This window comes from Equus quagga, chromosome 13 (genome assembly GCF_021613505.1).
Source record: "Equus quagga isolate Etosha38 chromosome 13, UCLA_HA_Equagga_1.0, whole genome shotgun sequence".
Lineage (NCBI taxonomy): Eukaryota > Metazoa > Chordata > Mammalia > Perissodactyla > Equidae > Equus > Equus quagga.
In genome coordinates, this window is record NC_060279.1 from 61469851 (window position 1) to 61487478 (window position 17628).

The 17628-nt window shown below is 52.2% G+C and overlaps 1 protein-coding gene across 1 annotated transcript; it reads left to right on the forward strand.

The window, feature by feature from the left end:
- On the forward strand, positions 1 to 17008 carry CES3 (carboxylesterase 3). The gene is made up of 13 exons (XM_046680496.1): positions 1 to 118; positions 1183 to 1387; positions 1494 to 1632; positions 1800 to 1933; positions 2465 to 2618; positions 2724 to 2828; positions 3511 to 3612; positions 4005 to 4142; positions 8913 to 8993; positions 10085 to 10232; positions 10916 to 11065; positions 11218 to 11296; positions 11403 to 17008. The coding sequence occupies exons 1-13, from the start codon at positions 37 to 39 to the stop codon at positions 11590 to 11592; spliced, it is 1707 nt and encodes a 568-aa protein (XP_046536452.1). The 5' UTR covers positions 1 to 36; the 3' UTR covers positions 11593 to 17008.
- Positions 17009 to 17628: the final 620 nt, after the last annotated feature.

A 17628-nucleotide genomic window follows, 5' to 3' on the forward strand; every position in this document is an offset into this window, starting at 1 on the left:
GCCAGTTCTGCCCACAGTTGGTTGTGAGTGAGGAGCATGGGAACACTGGTAAGAACTGGATCCAGGGTCTTGGTCTGGGTGGCCTGTCTGCTCCTGGCATTCCCCGCCACACCCCATGGTAAGACACAGCTACAAGACCTGCAGAGGTGGGAGCTTCTGGGTTGGCGGGAGGAGGCAAGAGTGAGGTAGGGACAAGGAAGGGTGGGCTGCCTGCTCAGGGAAGGAGCCCTCACTTCAGAGGAATGCCAGGGGTTGTGCATCCTCTCTGGGCAGGGGCTCTGCCCTTGCCATCATGTGTGAGATGGACACACATCAGTAGCCCTGCCAGGACACATGATTGTCCGTATGTTTAAAGGGAACCCGGGATTTGTTTTAATCAGTAAGACACAGACACAGAAATGACTGTCATGAAAGGGGAAGTTTACTCACAGTTGCCTAGAAACAGGAGGCACATAGGAAAGCAGAGGGTGAGGGAAAAATGTGGGCAAGAGCCTTGTCATTGTTTCCTGGGGAAGGAACAGGTGAGGCAACCTGAGCAGGTTCAGCTTTGGCTAGTTTGAATAATCTCAGTGGGCTTTGGGGCATGGGGCTTTCTCTAGTGTCTGGTACCTGGCCCTGGAGTGATTAGAGCAGGTGGTTAGTGGCCTGGAGCCTGAGGGCCCCACAGAGCCCACTCTGGGCTCTGGATTGCTTGATTCCCATTTGAAAGTCGCACATCCTGGTGAGTTATTCAGTATTTCGAAGAGTTGGCTAGCCCTAGGAGGGGCAGTCCCTCCGGGGTCAGCAAGGCTCCAGATGTCAAAACTTCAGAATAGAGAAAATAAAAACACATGGTTATCACATCTTATTTAGCAGATGAGTAATCTGAGGTTCAGAGAGGGTGAGTGGCTGGCCCAAAGCCTAAGGCTCCACAGATAGGTCCGTGGGTGCCAGGAGAGCCTGGTTCCTTTACTCAGGGGGCTGGTTTGGCCTGGAGGAGAGTGGTAATGTTGCGGACAGACATAGGGAGGAGAAAGTAGGGGGTAATCATAAGGCCCATCTGACAGGCCTGCTGGGAAGTTTAGTCAAAGTGCTGTGTGAAGGTGCTCAGAACAGGGCCTGGAACAGCAAGTGTTCAGGGAGTGAAAGTTTCGAAAGTCCATCTGCCACCCCATGCCCTGCGGCCCCTCTGTCCTGCCTCAGGGTCAGAGATCACTCAGCCTGAAGTGGACACTACCCTGGGCCGAGTGCGAGGCCGGCAGGTGGGCGTGAAGGGCACAGACCGCCTTGTGAATGTCTTCCTGGGCATCCCGTTCGCCCAGCCACCTCTGGGGCCTGGCCGGTTCTCAGCCCCACGCCCAGCGCAGTCCTGGGAAGGTGTGCGAGATGCTAGCACTGCTCCCCCAATGTGAGTAGCCCCCGTGGAGGTGGGCGAGTGGGCAGGTTGGCAGGGGTCCAGCTGCCAGGGCTTGTGGGGCTGACCCGCTGGCCCTCGGGCTCATCATTGGCCGCAGGTGCCTGCAAGATCTGGAGAGAATGAACAACGGCAGATTCGTGCTGAATGGAAAGCACCAGATCTTCCCTATTTCGGAGGACTGCCTGATCCTCAACATCTATAGCCCAGCTGAGGCCACAGCAGGGGCCGGGAAGCCGGTGTGCAGCCCAGAGGGCACTGTCCACCCATCCAGCTCTGCCCGGCCTGCCCCCTCCCCCTCCCTGCTCCCAAAGCACTCTGGGGGTCCCCAAAATGCCCTGGGCTGGTGGGTGGGCAGCTGGGGCCTGAAGAGCTGAGGATAACAGCCTCATGGCCATCTCTGCAGGTCATGGTATGGATCCACGGGGGCGCTCTCTTGCTTGGCGCTGCCACCTCCCAGGATGGGTCAGCCCTGGCCGCCTATGGGGATGTGGTAGTGGTCACAGTCCAGTACCGCCTAGGGCTCCCTGGCTTCTTCAGGTAAGCTGGCAGAGGGCGGAGGGCGTTGACTGCATTGAGCAGAGGCCAGCTTGTAAGATGAATTGGGGATCCAAGGTGAGAGTCCAGAGCTTAAATGGAGCTCTCTCAAGCAAACAGGGTGCCTAGGGACCAAGCGCCCCTCCCCCATGCTGTCTGGGGCAGAGTCGGGTGCTTCCTGAGGCTCCACCTAGGGGAGAGGCTCGAACACAAGCAGCATTATCCAGTGAATTTTGTCCTTTGGGCAGAACGTGTTGGCTCTGATCTGAGGCCAGGATCCCAGCAGAGGGTGAGGGAAAGGAGCAACAAGCTCTGCCAGCCACTTGAGAGCCAGGGCAGGCTGCCCAGTCAGGCCTACCCACACCATGTGCTGGGCACATGGATACCAAGTGTGGCTCATAGCCAGGCCAGTCTTGGAAAGCAGGGGAGGGCCTGGAGTCCTACTGGCTGATTCAAAGCACACCTGCAAAGGCTGAGGAAAAATCTGCCAGGGGGAGCTAGCCTGCACTAACCACTGTCCCACCCTACCCCCAGCACTGGGGACAAGCACGCAGCTGGTAACTGGGGCTTCCTAGATGTGGTGGCTGCTCTGCACTGGGTACAGGGGAACATCACCCCCTTTGGGGGTGACCCGAACTCTGTCACCATTTTTGGAGGATCAGCTGGTGCCTGCATTGTCTCTGCCCTGGTGAGTCACTCCCGGGGAGGCTAGCAATGGTTTCTCCTGTGGTCCCAGACCTCCAAGCTCCTCTGCCCTCCTCTGACAGCCGTCTGTCCTCCACACTGCCTGCAGGTCCTGTCCCCGCTGGCTGCAGGGTTGTTCCACAGAGCCATAGCACAGAGTGGAGTCATCACCCAGCCAGGGTTACTGGATTCTGACCCTTGGCCTCTGGCTCAGGTCTGCATTTATTTCACTTTCTTGCTCAACATGTACCTGCTTCACCCAACCCTGTGCTTGTCCTGGAATCCCATAGTGGGTGTTACCAGTAGCGAGCTCCTTGTTGGCAAAGAGGGACCCATCAGGATGAAGAAAGCTCACACTGCCTTTGGCAGCTTAGAGAAAACCACCAGGGCCACCTGGGTATGAGATGATTCAGGAACCCCTCTCTCCAGACTCACTTCCCACTGACTTCCCGGCCCTGCTCCAGCCTCAGCACCTACCACCACCCCCTCCCTGCCAGACTGGGCATGCTGGAATCCCTCCCGTTCTAAACCTTATCTCATTTTCTTACTCACTCCACCAAACTTTACTGACGCCACTGGCTCTAGGAATATAGTTAACTAGATAATGACACTGTTCTCAGGGTGGGTGGGGGGAGGTAAATGGGATTCAGCCACACTCACAGATAATGACAGTGATGTAATGAGGGACTCATGGGGTGCCTGGGGACCACCCAAGCTGGTGGGCAAGGAATGCTTCTCAGGATTGGTGGCAGGTCTCTGGCGAGTCTTGAAGTCCCATCTCTGACATCGGTGACCAAGCTCTCCTACAGAGGCATCCCCTGTCTTCTGGAGGCAGCGGGATGGAAGGTGGGGGTTGATGGATGAGAGGGAGGCAAGACACTTTTGTCTGTCCCCAGAGCTTCGCAGACTTCTTGGCCTGCAGCTCCAACTCCTCAGCTGAGATGGTACAGTGCCTTCGTCAGAAGGCAAGCAAAGAGCTGATCCTTCCCAAGACGATGGTATGCCTACCCTTGGGGTATGGTGGCGGGCAGTGGCATAGAGGGAGTCCTGTCCAGCTGCTGTGGGAGCAGAGGGACAATCAGCAGTCTGGGGTGAGGCTTGGGGCAGCCACCCATACGGGGAAGGGGCTGAGGGCCCAACTAAGCCTGGGGGTGTGGACGGAGGGCCACCCCAGCCCTGAGGGCGGGGCCTGTCTTCCAGGTGAGAGGCCTGCATGGAAGCATCGGTTGCCTGGTCTCCTGACTCCCTTTGGGCCCTCTAACCCTGGTGGCCTCCAGCCCCTCTTTCCCTCTAGGCTCAGCCACTCAGGCTTGCCACTGGGTGACCCCTGGGTCCCATCTTTTGAAGCTGGGGCCTGACTGGAAGGCCCCTGCCTTGCTTTCTCCTGCAGAGAATTACAGCTGCCTACACCATTGATGGCACCTTCTTTCCCAAGACCCCCAAGGAGCTCCTGAGGGAGAGGCGGTTCCACTCTGTGCCCTTCCTCCTGGGTGTCAACAATCACGAGTTTGGCTGGCTTATCCCCAGGGTGAGTGTCCAATGACCCCTGTGCTCTTCAAGGCCCTGCCCCAGCCAGTCCTCTTCCGCCTCAACATCATCACCACAGCCTGTGAGCAGAGCACTCCCATTTGATAGGTGAGAAAGCTAAGGATCACAGAGGTTTAAAGGATTTACTCAAGGTTACCCAGCTTAATTTTCCCAAAGCAAATGTTTCCTTCTTGGGGACCAAGCTTTTGCACAAAGTGGGCTTCTGGGCAGTGCTGATCTGAGGCATATTCCTGCCTTGATGTCTAGTTTATACATCAGGCTCTGTGAGACTGATTAGCATGACTCTGTACCTGAGAGACTAACTGGCTGAGATGCTCAGGCTTTAGACAACATCAAGCCACTAGGGGACATCATGGCCCAAGTGCCTTCCAGTCCCTTCCAGGTGCACAGAACTCCCCACACAGAGTGTCAACATCATGCTTTCCTCCTGAGCATCTTGTCATATCCTTCTCACCCTTCCACCCATCTTCACAGCAACTGATTTAATGACTGCAAAGCCTTCCACAACGGGAGGGTCCCATCATAAATTTCCTTCATTTCGGCAGTTGGGCAGCTTCTAGTTTTTACCACTGAAGCTAAGAGTGCAGGGAACAGTTTCATGTCCACAGCCTTTGTCTTCTGACTTATTCCTTTAGAATTAATCTCCAGGAGGGGCATTTGGGTGCTTGCTGGATGAGAGGCTTGTGCAGTCTTGACCCTCAAGGACAAAGATTGTAGAAGTTTCCAGGCCAGTCGTGAGTGTGTGTGTGTGTGTCTGTGTGTGTAATGGCAGAAGAGTGCTGGGGGAAACAGTGCCCTGGACTCTGGGAGGCAGCCTTGTGCCCACACTGTCAACCTGGAGTTATGAGTGTAACAGTGAAAGAGCCAACCTAGCTGGCTCCCAAGACCTGGGCGAATCTGCCTGGTGTGGAATGCTGTGCCCGGGGCCCTGTGGCCAAGGATGTTTCCCAGGAATCGGGTGGCTCGGAGAGCTGCTCACCTCATCGCTGGTGCAGGCTTTCCCTCTCACTCCCCTTGTATCCAAATGAGCACAACCATAAATTTTTCAGCCAGCTAGATGTTTACTAAACATCCACGGTGAAAGCTTTAGCCACGGAAAGCAATTCGTACCCACTATGGAGACCTCTCCACTTCTTACGCATTGCCATGGGCGCAGCGCTTTCCCAAATTGCTACTCCAATTTAAATTGCTGCCAGTTACTTGGGTGTACAGGTTTTCTTGCAACTTTATCAGCATTTGCAGACCATAATTATTTGAATATCAACTTTATTGAGATATGATTTACACGCCATAAAATTTACCCTTTTAAAGTGTGCAATTCAGTGGGTTTTGGTATATTCACAAAGTTGTGCAACCATCACCACTATCTTATTCCAGAACATTTATATCACCCTAAAAAGAAGCCCATACCCATTAGCAGTCACTCCCCATCCCTTCCTCCCTTGGCTCCTGGCAACCACTAATCAACCTTTTGTCTCTGATCTACTTTCTGTCAAATCTATGGATTTGCCTATTCTGGACATTTAATATACAGTCATGAGCCGCATAACAACATTTTGGTCAATGATGAACTGCGTGTACGATGGTCGTCCCATAGGATTAGTACCACACAGCCTAGTGTGTAGAGGCTATACCATCTAGGTTTGTGAAAGTACACTCTATGATGTTCGCACAATGACAAAATTGCCTAATGACACATTTCTCAGAACAGATTCCTGTTGTTAAGCAACGCATGACTGTAAATAGAATCATATAATATATGGTTTTTTATGTCTGACTTGTTTCAACTAACATAATGTTTTCAAGGTTCATGTATGTTGTAGCGTGTATCAGTACCTTATTCTTTTTTTTATGGCTGAATAGACCATTGTATGGATATACTACATTTCACTTATCCATTCATAGACGTTCGGGTTGTTTCCACCTTTTTGTCTATTATGGATAATCCTACTGTGAACACACGTACAAGTTTTTGTGCAAGCATGTTTTAATTTCTCCTGGCTGTACACCTGGGAGTGGAATCGCTGAGTCTTTAATCATTTGAGGAACTGCCGAACTGTTTTCCAAAACAGCTGCACCATTTTACATTCCCACCAGCAATGTATAAAGATTTCAGTTACTCCACATCCTTGTCAACATTTGTTATTATCTTTCGTTTTGATTATAGCCATCCTAATGGGTGTGAAGTGGTATCTCATTGTGGTTTTGATTTGCGTTTCCCTAATGACTAAAGATGAGCATCTGTTCATGCAACTTATTGGCCATTTTACATCTTCTTTGGAGAAATGTCTATTAATATCCTTTGCCCATTTTTAAATTGGATTATTTGTCTTTTTATCTTGAGTTGTAAGAATTTTTCATATATTCTAGATACAAGTCCCTTATCAGATGTATGATTTACAAGTATTTTTTTCCCATTCTGTGAGCCATCTTTTCACTTTGTTGATGGTGTCCTTTGCAACACAAAAATTTTTCATTTTGATGAAGTCCAATTTAGTTTTCCTTTTGTTGCTTGTGTTTTTGGTGTCATATCTAAGAAAAGATTGCTTAATTCAAAGTCATAAAGATTTACCTCTATGTTTTCTTCTAAGTTTTAGCTCTTACATTTAGGTCTATGATTCACTTGAAGTTAATTTTTGTATATGGTGTGCGTTAGGGATTCATTTTCATGTGGTTATCCAGTTTTGCGTGCATGATTTGTTGAAAAAACTATTCTTTCCTTATTATGTTGTCTTGGTACCCTTATTGAAAATCAATTGACCGTAAATGTAAGGATTTATTTCTGGACTCAATTCTATTCCATTAATTTATACATCTATCCTTATCCTACTACCACACTATTTTTTTTTTTCCTGAGGAAGATTCTCCCCAAGCTAACATCTCTTGCTGATCTTCCTCTTTTTGCTTGAGGAAGATTTGCCTTGAGCTACCATCTGTGCCAATCTTCTCTATTTTGTATGTGGGTCACCACCACAGTGTGGCCATTGATGAATGGCATAGGTCCAAAACTGGGAATTGAAGCTGTGCTACTAAAACAGAGCATGCTGAACTTAACCACTAGGCCACGGCTCCGGCCCCACACTATCTTGATTACTGTAGTTTTACAGTAAGTTTTGAAATTGGGAAGTGTGAATCCTCCAACTTTGCTCTTTTTCAAGATTGCTGTATCCCTTTGCTAGGGCTGCCATAACAGAGAACCACAATCTGCGTGGCTCAAACAACAGAAATTGTCTCACAGTTGTAGAGGCTGGAAGTTTGAAATGAAGGTGTCAGCAGAGTTGGTTTCTTCTGAGCGCTGTGAGAGAGAATCCATGCCTCCCTCCTGGGTTCTGGTAGCCTCAGGCATTCCTTGACTTTCTCCTTCTGTCTTCACATTGTCTTCCTTCTGTACTGTCTGTCTCTGTGTCACAACATTGTCTTCCTTCTGTACTGTGTGGCTCTCTGTCACAATTTCCCCTTTTCACAAGGATGCGAGCCTATTGCACTACGGCCCACCCTACTGATTACTCCTGTAATCATCTTAACTTAACTTGACTACCTCTGTAAAGGTTCTATCTTTCAATAAGGTGACATTCTGAGGTACTGGGAGTTATGACTCCACCTATCTTTTTGATGGAGATACGACTCAATTCATAACAATTGTTTGGGCTATTCTGGGTCCCTTGCATTTCCATATGAATTATGATCAGCTTGTTGATTTCTGCGAAGAAGGAGCTGAGATTTTGATAGGGATCACGTGGAATCTGCAGATCAATTTCGGGAGAATTGCCATCCTGACAATATTAAGTCTCCCGACCTATGAACACGGGATGCCTTTCCATTTAATTGGGTCTTCTTTAATTTCTTTCAAGTATGTTTTCTTGTTTTATTGTACAAGTCTTACACTCCTTTTATTAAATTTATTCCTAGGTATTTTATTCTTTTTAATGCTATGGTAAATGGAGTTGTTTTCTTAATATCATCTTCAGCTTGTTCATTGTTAGTGTATAGAAATACAATTGATTTTTGTATATTGATCTCGTGGAACAACATTCTTTAAAAGTTTTGCTACTTTAGCTTCTGTAGCCTTTAGTTTTAGTCCTTTAATTTCTAGTGAAGATTAACATCTCCCTTTGGGTGTACACCCTTTGTGTTTATTCATCTGTGAATTCTCTGTTCCTGTTCTCACAAAGATTAACAGAGACCCTAGCAATCACGAAATTGACTTTAATAGCTAAGATTTCCACAGCGCTTACTCTGTCAGGGCTTTTATGCGTACAAACTCAGTCCTCTCAACAATCCTATGAGGCAGGTTATTGTCATTCCTCTCTTACAGATTAAGAGACTGAGGCACAGAGACTTTAAGTAACTGGCCTCAGGTCATGCACTGAGTAGCAGAGCTGGAATTTGAACCCAGAGACTGTGCCCTTAAAACTGTAAGATACAAAGCCAACATTTGACTTTAAGGACAACATTTTTAACTTTCCCTGGAGCCCCTACTACAGCAGCTGGAGGTCCTGATGTTATTTTATGAAAATATTGAACAAATTCTGGGGTTGCTGTTAACACTTGCCTGTTATATTTGATGCTATTTCCTCCCTCCCCAATCTGAGGTTTATGTCTTCAGGTCTGTGGACTTGTGGGTTTGGCCACACTTGGCTGTGTAATGAGTTCATGGGCAGAGGGCTGTGAACACTCACCTGCTCATGGCTGGAAGTGGGACAGGGGGCAGAGATCAAGCTGTACTGAGAGGGCCTTGGTGTCCCCGCAGGGCTGGGGTATCCTGGACAAGATGGAGCAGATGAACATGGAAGACGTACTGGCCACGTTGAGGCCCTACTTAACCAAACTGGTGAGACAAAAGGCAGGAAGGAGTAGTCCAGTGGGTGTCCTACCGAGCACAGTCTCTGCTCCTACCCTCCAACACCCACAGCTACCCACCTACCACCAAGCCCCTTGGTCCAACTGCTGACTTTTAGTTCTACCCAGGAATCCCCTTGGACATGAATCAACAGGGTTCTCAGAGGAAACTCATCATGGTCATCATCACTGTCATCCTAGACTGCCCCTTAACGAGCAAAGACTATGTGCCAGAGATGGTGCTGTGCTGAGCACTAGGACGGGCATTCATCTCCTACAATCCTCATCACAACCCTGGGAAGTAGGAACTGCCGTCATCCCCATTTTACAGATGAGGAAACTGAAGCTCAAGGGCTCCTGGTGGGTGAAGGGCACAGGCGGAGATTGAGCCAGCTCCGTCTGATCTCAGAGCTTCAGCTGTTAAGATCACGCTGTCAGATGTAGAGCCAGGTGGACCTGCGGTCAAATCCCAACCCTGGCTACTTGTCCACAGTTATCCTAACCTTTGTGAGCCCATTTCTTCACCTGTAAATGGGGATGATGTTTCTCACCCACATGAGCTGTTGTAAGAAGGAAACTGGAAGCTGCATTTGAAGAGTCTACCAGGGAGCTGGCACCCAGGAGGTGCTCAACATCTGCACATTTCCCTTCTTTGGGACCTCCAAAGCCCTCCCCATTCATACAACCTCATCACTGCTCTCTGGAGCTGTGGGGATCCCCCATGATTTGTCCTTTCACTAACTTCCTGCTTAACTTCAACTGAGCATCTGCTCCAGGCCAGATAACTCTGTACTAAGGACTTCACATAGGCTGCTAAGGCATCCTGCCAGGCAGGAACTGACTTTCAGAGAGGCTCGGCAACCTCTCTGAGGTCACACAGCCAAGCAGTGACTGCAAAGCCAGCTTTTGACTCCAAATCTGACATTATCCCTCCCAGACACCACCTAGAACCCCCAAGGGAGGTAGGTGGCTGGCCCCTGGCACTTGAGCCCTGGGACATGAAAGAGGCCAGGCCGGAGGGTGTGGGGCTTCTTCGGAGGGTATACTGTGGCTGTGGGACCTGAACCTAGCCTCCTGCCCCAGGATGTGCCCCATGAGGTGATGTCCACCATCATGGACGAATACCAAGGCAGCAGATCACACGCACACGCCAAACGCGAGGCCTTCCAGGAACTGTTGAGCGACATTATCCTAAACTTTCCCATTTTGAATTTCTCAAGAAACCTCCGAGGTGAGCCTATCCCAGCCCACCTGTCCCACCCTTCCCACTTTGGTCCAGGAGCTGAGTTATTGTAGGTGATGGGGTCCCCCTCCCACACTGCCCCCCCCCCCACTGCTACCCCCACACACTGCTTCCTCTCTGGGATGCAGTGTCACAGTAAGGAGAGGTGACTCTGACAGGGCACTCTGCAGAGGAGAAAACATAGGCTCAGAGAGGTGCAGTGACTTGTCAAAGGTCACCCAACAGGGCCCATCACCAATTCTCAAGGATTCATTTGACTCATGAGTGATTTTGTCCACTTTCAGCCCTTCTCTGGGTAGAAAAGTCTCTCTTCCTCCAAGCCTGGAGGCTAATCCCCAACACAGCCCTAGAACAGCTCCAAGTTCCTATCTTGGTAACCTGGGGCAAGACACCTAACCCCTCTGTGCCTCGGTTTCCTAATTTGTAAAATGGCAATAATCATAGAATCTAATCCATAGGTTGTTATGAGGATAAAATGAATGATGACACATAAAGAACAATTACACAATGGTGCTCGACCCCTGGCAAGTGCTCAGTAAATGCTTGCTGCCAATCATTTTGTCATCATCATCATTATTACTGGCATTGGTGCTATTATGAGCCTGTCCTGCCAAAGGTAGGACCTGATCAGGCTGTGGGTACCTAACTCTGATCCAGCCCTCTCTCCACAGATTCTGGGGTCTCTGTCTTTTTCTATGAGTTCCAGCATCGGCCCAGTTCCTTTGTGAAGATCAAGCCAGCCTGGGTGAAGGCTGATCATGGGGCTGAGACTGCCTTCATTTTCGGGGGCCCCTTCCTCACAGATGAGAGCTCCACACTGGGTAAGGACAGACAGACTTGCAATCCCTAGGCTGCCAGGCTCCAACGGGCCGTGGTGGGGCTTGCAGGAACAGAGGTATCCAGTCAACACAGGAAACCCTTGAGTCCCCTCTAGGACCCACCTGACCCTGATCCACATATGTCCCTCTCATAGCCTTTCCAGAAGCCACAGAGGAGGAGAAGCAGCTGAGTCTCACCATGATGGCCCAGTGGACCCACTTTGCCCGGACAGGGTGAGTTAGTGAGCAGGCATGCCTGGATTTGGGCCTAGATGACTCAGATCTGCCCCCAGGGGACCAACACAGGAGGTCTTGGTCTTCATTCATTCCTCTCACCCAGGAACCCCAATGGCGAGGGGCTGCCTTCTTGGCCCCCATTCAACCAGTCAGAGCAATACCTGGAAATCAGCGTGGTGCCACGGGTCGGCGAAAAGCTAAGGGAAGCCCAAAGGCGGTTCTGGGAAGAGATATATCCCACCAAGATCCGGCAGTGGGAGCAGAAGGGCAGCAAGGCCCAGGAGGAGCTCTGAGGCAGGGCCTGGGTCTTCTTGGCTGGGGGCCAACCCTAGGGGTGGCAGAGTCCCAGCAGGGCAGCCTCCTTCTCCCCCTGCTAAGAAACATTTACTCAAACCAAGCTGGTGTGTGGTCCTGTCCCTTAGAGCATCAGCCCCTCCATGTGTGGCATTGTGCTCTTTTGAAGTATCATCTGCTTCCCTCCTTGGGGTCCTTTGCACAAACTCCTCCTTCTTCCTGAAGCGCCTTTCCCATTTGCTTCACTGAAAGTTCCAGCTCATTCCTCAAACTCCCCAGAGGAACCTCCTCCTCCAGGAAACCTTCCCTGTCTTCTCTGGGCCTGGCCCTGAGGCTGTGTCCCTTACAGCATAGCCCACTCTAGGCTAGCACTCTCTATGTCTCTGTCTCTTTCCTGCTCTGAGGAGCTCTGAGAGTGGAAATCAGCCTGACCCTACTCTGCATGTCCCATACCAGGATCAAGCAGGACCTGGAGTCAGGGCCTGTTTGGTGAGTGAATAAAAGGCTGAGAGAGTATGTGAATGGTGGCTGCTGGACATGAACCCAGACCCTTCAGGTGCCAAAGCTATGCTCAGTGCTGCACAGACGGTGTCCTCCCTGGCCAGAGGGTGGGTAGACTCCAAAGGCAGAGACCTGAGGTGAGGGGAGTGCTAAGGCATCAGGGGATCCTGCCTAGAACAGATCTCATCCCCTAGCAGCCTCTTACTAGAGCTGGGGGAGGTCCCCTTTCTCCATGTTGTCCAGTCTTTGCTCCTGAACAAGACAGAGCAGAGCCCAGCAGGGCCAGAGCCCTGACCCTTAGGACGTGAAGGGCAAGCTTCCCAGCCCTAGTGCCTCAACCCTTTATGGCCTAGCTGGGACCCCTCCCCTCCGGGCTAGGGGAGACCACTTCTGGGAGAACTCAGCACAGCTCCCAGAGCACCTACCAGGACACAGAACAGATTGGGGGAGGGTGTCTGGGCTGGTGCATCAGTCAGGCTGTTGTCACAGAGAAAAGAAGAAGGCTACCCACTCAGGCTACAACAGATGCAAAGCAGCCAGAGGTTTCTGAGTGGGGGTAAATATTTCTCTTCTTGAGGATCAATGCGTCATTCCCTTGAAACATCTGGATTTTAATACCTATCACAATGGCTTCACCTGCCCTCACTATCCCATGCCACCAGCTGCAATCCACAGACACCCGGTCTCAGTCAGACGGAGTTCCTGGCTACTGGTGGTTCCTGAAGAGCACTTGCAGTCGGGACCAGTTCTGTTCTGGGAAGTCTATTTGGGGCAGGAAGGGGAGACATAAAGCCAGAGGGACTCTGAGTCATGCACTCCCTGTTACCCTTAGGGTGAGCCAAGCCCTTATGTGGCATTGAAGGCCTCTTGTTCTCGTCCCCTTCTCTCTACCAGGAAAGCTCGTCCCCACAAGCTGGTAGAGAGCCTGACAAGGAAGCAGGCCCCACTCACACAGTGTGTTCCTGGGGACACAAAGGGCTCTAGGAGCACAGAGGCCTAGACTGGCCCTGACTTCGGGGACTGGGAAGGAGAGACGTCTAAGCTGAGAGCTGAAGGAGAAGCAGAACTTAACTCAAATGTGCAGCCAGAGTAGTAGACTCGAGGGACGGGGAGCACGTGGAAAGGCTGTTCCTGGCAGAGGGAACAGCAGGAGCAAAGACCTGGAGGTTGAGACGCGCTGAGGAAACACAGCTCTGCACAGCTGGAGAGGTCGGACTGTGAGGGGCCTTGGGCTGCAGTGGGGGTGTGGACTTGAGGGAAATGGAGAGCCCTGGGAAGGCGACATGCACAGATCTGCCGTGTGGAGGGTGGTTGGGGGGTGGTGAGAGTGGGGGTGCAGAGCAGAGAGGGCGCCAGTGCGGGCTTCCAGGTAGACGGAGAGGCACCGGTGGGTTCTGGAATTAGAGTTGACTGACAGACCTGGTGACTGGCAGACAGACCTGGCGACTGACGGGACACGAAGGTGAGGGGAAGGAAGACTCCTAGGGGCAGCTTGGAGGCGAGCAGGACCGGGCTGGGAATCAAGGACTCAGTTTGGCCCACGCTGGACATACACAGAGCCTCCTCCTGCAAGCCTGAAGGTGCACCACACCTGGCAGCCGTGTGGGGCACCATCACAGGCTTTGGTGTCACCATCGCCAGAGGGCTCTGGAGAGGGTAGGCAAGGCCTCAGACCCTGTCCCACTGCCAACTTTCCCTCCCTCCCCTCTCTGCGGCTCCTAGAGCTTCCTCCACACGGGGAGCAGGGGGAATGGCCTGGCACCCCAGTGGCTGGGGTGGGGCGGGGCGGGGGTGTTCACACAAGGTGAGTGCTCCTGGGATCTGGCTCCTCTTGCCTCTCTAGTCCTTCTTCCCTGGGCCTCTGCCCCTGAGGCTCACGGAATGTCCCTCCCTTGCCAACGGATAGCAGGAGCCAGGAGCCTTGCAGAGCTGGTGGGGACAAGCCAGGCGGCACCCACAGACTCAGACTTGCTGGGCCCTGCAGTGCGGAGACCGGTGCACCCAGGGGGCCTCCTTGCGGCCGAGTCCCAGGAAGGGCTGTGTGAGCTCTGTGAGCACCAGGGGGTGCTGTGGGATCATACGTGGACACCTGGACCCAGACACCCAGAGGTAAAGCACCAAACTTACACACACACACACACACACACACACACACACACACACACACACACACCAATAGTGTTCCAATCCAGTTCTGCAATTTACTGGATGTGTATCTGAGCAAGTTATTTAGCTTCTTTGTTCCTCAGTTTTCCCATCTGTAAAATGGTAGCAATAATGGTGTTCCCCCTCGTAGACCTACTGAGAGTGTTGAATGATCATTAACTGTAAAGTGCCTGGAATAGTGCCTGGTACACAGCAAATGCTCAGTAAATGCTCCCTGGTGTAGATGTGGACACAGACTCCAATTACACTGTCTGAGAAAATCATGTTGCTCCCTCACCTGCAATTTAAAGATGGAAGAATTGGGGGATGTTAGGGGATGTCATCATAATTTGGGCATGGGCCTCTTCCACCTTAAAACCACTCTTGGGCCTGTAACTTTCCAGAAGAGGTGGCAGATGGAGCCCTGTGATGTTCTGAATGGTAGGCTGAGTGCCCTCTGGGAGTCCCCAGCCCTCCCTTAGGGTCTCAGGGAAGCCGTCATCCAAGCCCCTCCTCCACTCTACCTGCAGCCCCTCCTCTTGAATTTTAGACCCACCACCTCCCCTCCTTCCACAGTTCCCAGCCCAGCTTGCCCAGGCCCTGGGAGGGCTACTCCAAGAATTGAAAGAAGCTTGGCAGGGGAACACCAGCTCTGCTATCTGAGAACAGTGGCGTCCACACACCCCTCCTCCCTCTGCACTGGCCCTTAGGCCTCACTTCCCATCAGCCCCAGACCCCTCAGGACTTGAGGCATCATTGCTCACTCGAGCCTCTCCTGGTTTGGGTTTGCCCCTCCCTACTGTCCCTGAATTGGCCTTTTCTGATTCTGGGGCCTTGAGCAGGGCCCGAGGGCACAAGGCAATCAGCTTGCCAGGCGTCCCCACAAGGAGACTTACTGAGCTCTCCTCTGTGCTCAAACTTACTCACATCCATCCTCTCCCTCAGGTCTCTGGACAGTCCTCTGGGGTCCTGAGTGGTCCTCTGGGACCTTTGGGCAGTCCTCTAGGGTCCTGAATGGATCCCCACTTTATAGATGAGGAAAACTGAGAATCAGAGAGGGAAAGTGCCTTGCGTGAGGCCACACAGAGAGGGAGGACAGAGCCAGGACTCATACCCAAGTCTATTGGCCTCCAAAGTGCATGTTCCTTCCCCTCCAGAGTGTGCCCTCATGTCTAGAGTGGGCTTTCTAGACGCTGGGGTTTAGGAGGCTGATGTAGGTGGAGGGACTGGGATTCTAATAGGTAGCGAGGCTGGCAAGGGAGGCCCCGAGGGAGGGGTTTTGCAAGGCAACAGCTTCAGACCATGGCAACACAGCCCACAGAGAGATGACAGAGGCCAGCACTGCTCTCATTCAGATGCTGGTGCAAGCCCCCTCTGTCCTTCAGGCCTGGACTCTGGACGTTTGGGTTGGTAAGCATGCACAACGCTCCCTGCAACCAGCCTCCGGGGCCTCATCCCCCATTGATGGGGTCTGCTGGTGTCAGGGAGCTTGCAGGGTAGAGGACTGTGTCGAGCCTCCCTACCCACAGAGGCAGTGGAAGGTAGTGGACCCTCTAGGGTCTCCTAGGAGACCAGGCAGCCCTCAGAGCTGACCTAGACTCACCACAGGGGTCTCAGAGCAGCAAAGTTGACTGGGTGGGCGCTGATCATTTGATCATCCCTGCCTCCTGAGGGGACCTCCCTGTGGCAGACAAGGGATGAGACAGAGCCAGGGCAAACCCCCAGGAACTATGCCCAGCCTTTGTCAGGACCACCTCCTTGTCCAGGAGCTGTCAAAAGTCACCACCCTGAGGGCTGGAGGAATGTGACTTGCAGTGTGACTGGGGCAAGCCCCTGTCAGGCTCTCTGTGACCCTCATATCAAAACATGGGCGAGGCTCCTGGCCCTTCCCAACCTCCCAGAGCCTCAGCCACACCTCGGTCTCCAGGACCTCCATTCCCGCGGCGCTGCACCCTGGCACCCGGGTGGCCAGCTGGAGGCAGCCTGGGTTTCAGCCTGCGCTTGGGACGTGGTGCTGGAAATGCCAGGCCAGAGTTCTGGGAAAGAGACAGTATTGGCGGCGGCAGCAAGAGGGCCTGAAGGTACCCCGGGGCCTCTGAAGCCAAGGTTGGGACTGCCCCACCTTAGGCCCACCTGAAAAATATGGGTGGATGGTGGGAATTCCCCTGTTATCTCCTAATTGGGCCAGATGTTCAATGAGAGCAGGCTGAGGTCTGAGCTTCTGCCTCGGCAACCCCAATCCCAGGCCTCCTCCAGGCCATGGAATAAGCCCACGTGGGGCGGCCAGGGCGGCCAGGGCAGTCGTTGGGAGCCAGGCTCCAGGCTGAGTGTCTCCATGAGCTTAGGCAGGTCCCTCCCTCTCAGGGAAGACTTGGGTTCTCCATCTATGCAATAATCCTGGGCAGGTTGGTCTCATGTAAGAGGCTGCAGGGGTCTGACTCTGTCCTGTAGGAGTGTGGCCCATCCAGAAAGGCACCCTGGAAGGGGACGACATGAGTTTTGGAGGGTAACTAGGAGTTCACCTGGTTGGCAATGCAGGGAAGGGCATTCCACACAGAGGGAACAGCATGAGTGAACGTCCCCATCCTTTGTTCTCCTGCTCTTTCGCACTGGCAATAAGCCACCTTCCATCTGTGGCAATGCAGCTCACATTTCCTGTGGGGCCTTGGCCAAGTCATTTCTCCATTCTGAGTCTCAGTTTCCTTATCTATACAATAAGAATAATGATAATGATGACTATAGCAACAATAAAGATGTTTGGAAAGAGTCTTGGCTGGGCCAGATCTGAGATTCTCATATGTAGCACTAGGCAACTCCTCTCGTGAGTCACCCGGCATCCCTCGTTTTTTGGGGAAGACCAAGGCTCCATCTAGTCCACTATTGGGGTTTAGACATACGTAGACATATCTGACAAGTGGGGTGGGGTGTCCTTAGAGGCCAGACTGCAGGGTCCTAGGGAGAAAAGGAGCTTGTGCTCAGAGCCAGCCCAGTAGGGGCCTGGAGTGAAGGCAGAGAGCATGGTTCTGGGCCCACCAGGGTTCTGACCTGACCTCCCACCTACATGGGGCAGATGGGAGCCCTCTGTGAGGGGCTCAGCCAGGGCCTTTTGCTACCTCTGTGTCCACAAGTGGTTCCTCAATAATGCTCAGCCTCAGCTCAGCTGCGGACTTGCTAACAACTCCTGGGTGCCCCTCCACGCCCCAGGGGCTCCCCAAAATACTTCCCAATCACTTGGATGTGACTCTCCATCCCCAGAAACACTCCCTGAGCACCCCTTAGGCAGCAGACCTCTTAACACCCCCTTCCCTTCCTTGTTCTGGAGCCAGCATTGATTACTTCATTACATAGTGACCGAAGCTTACATTCAAAGCAAATATTTTTTCTGATTC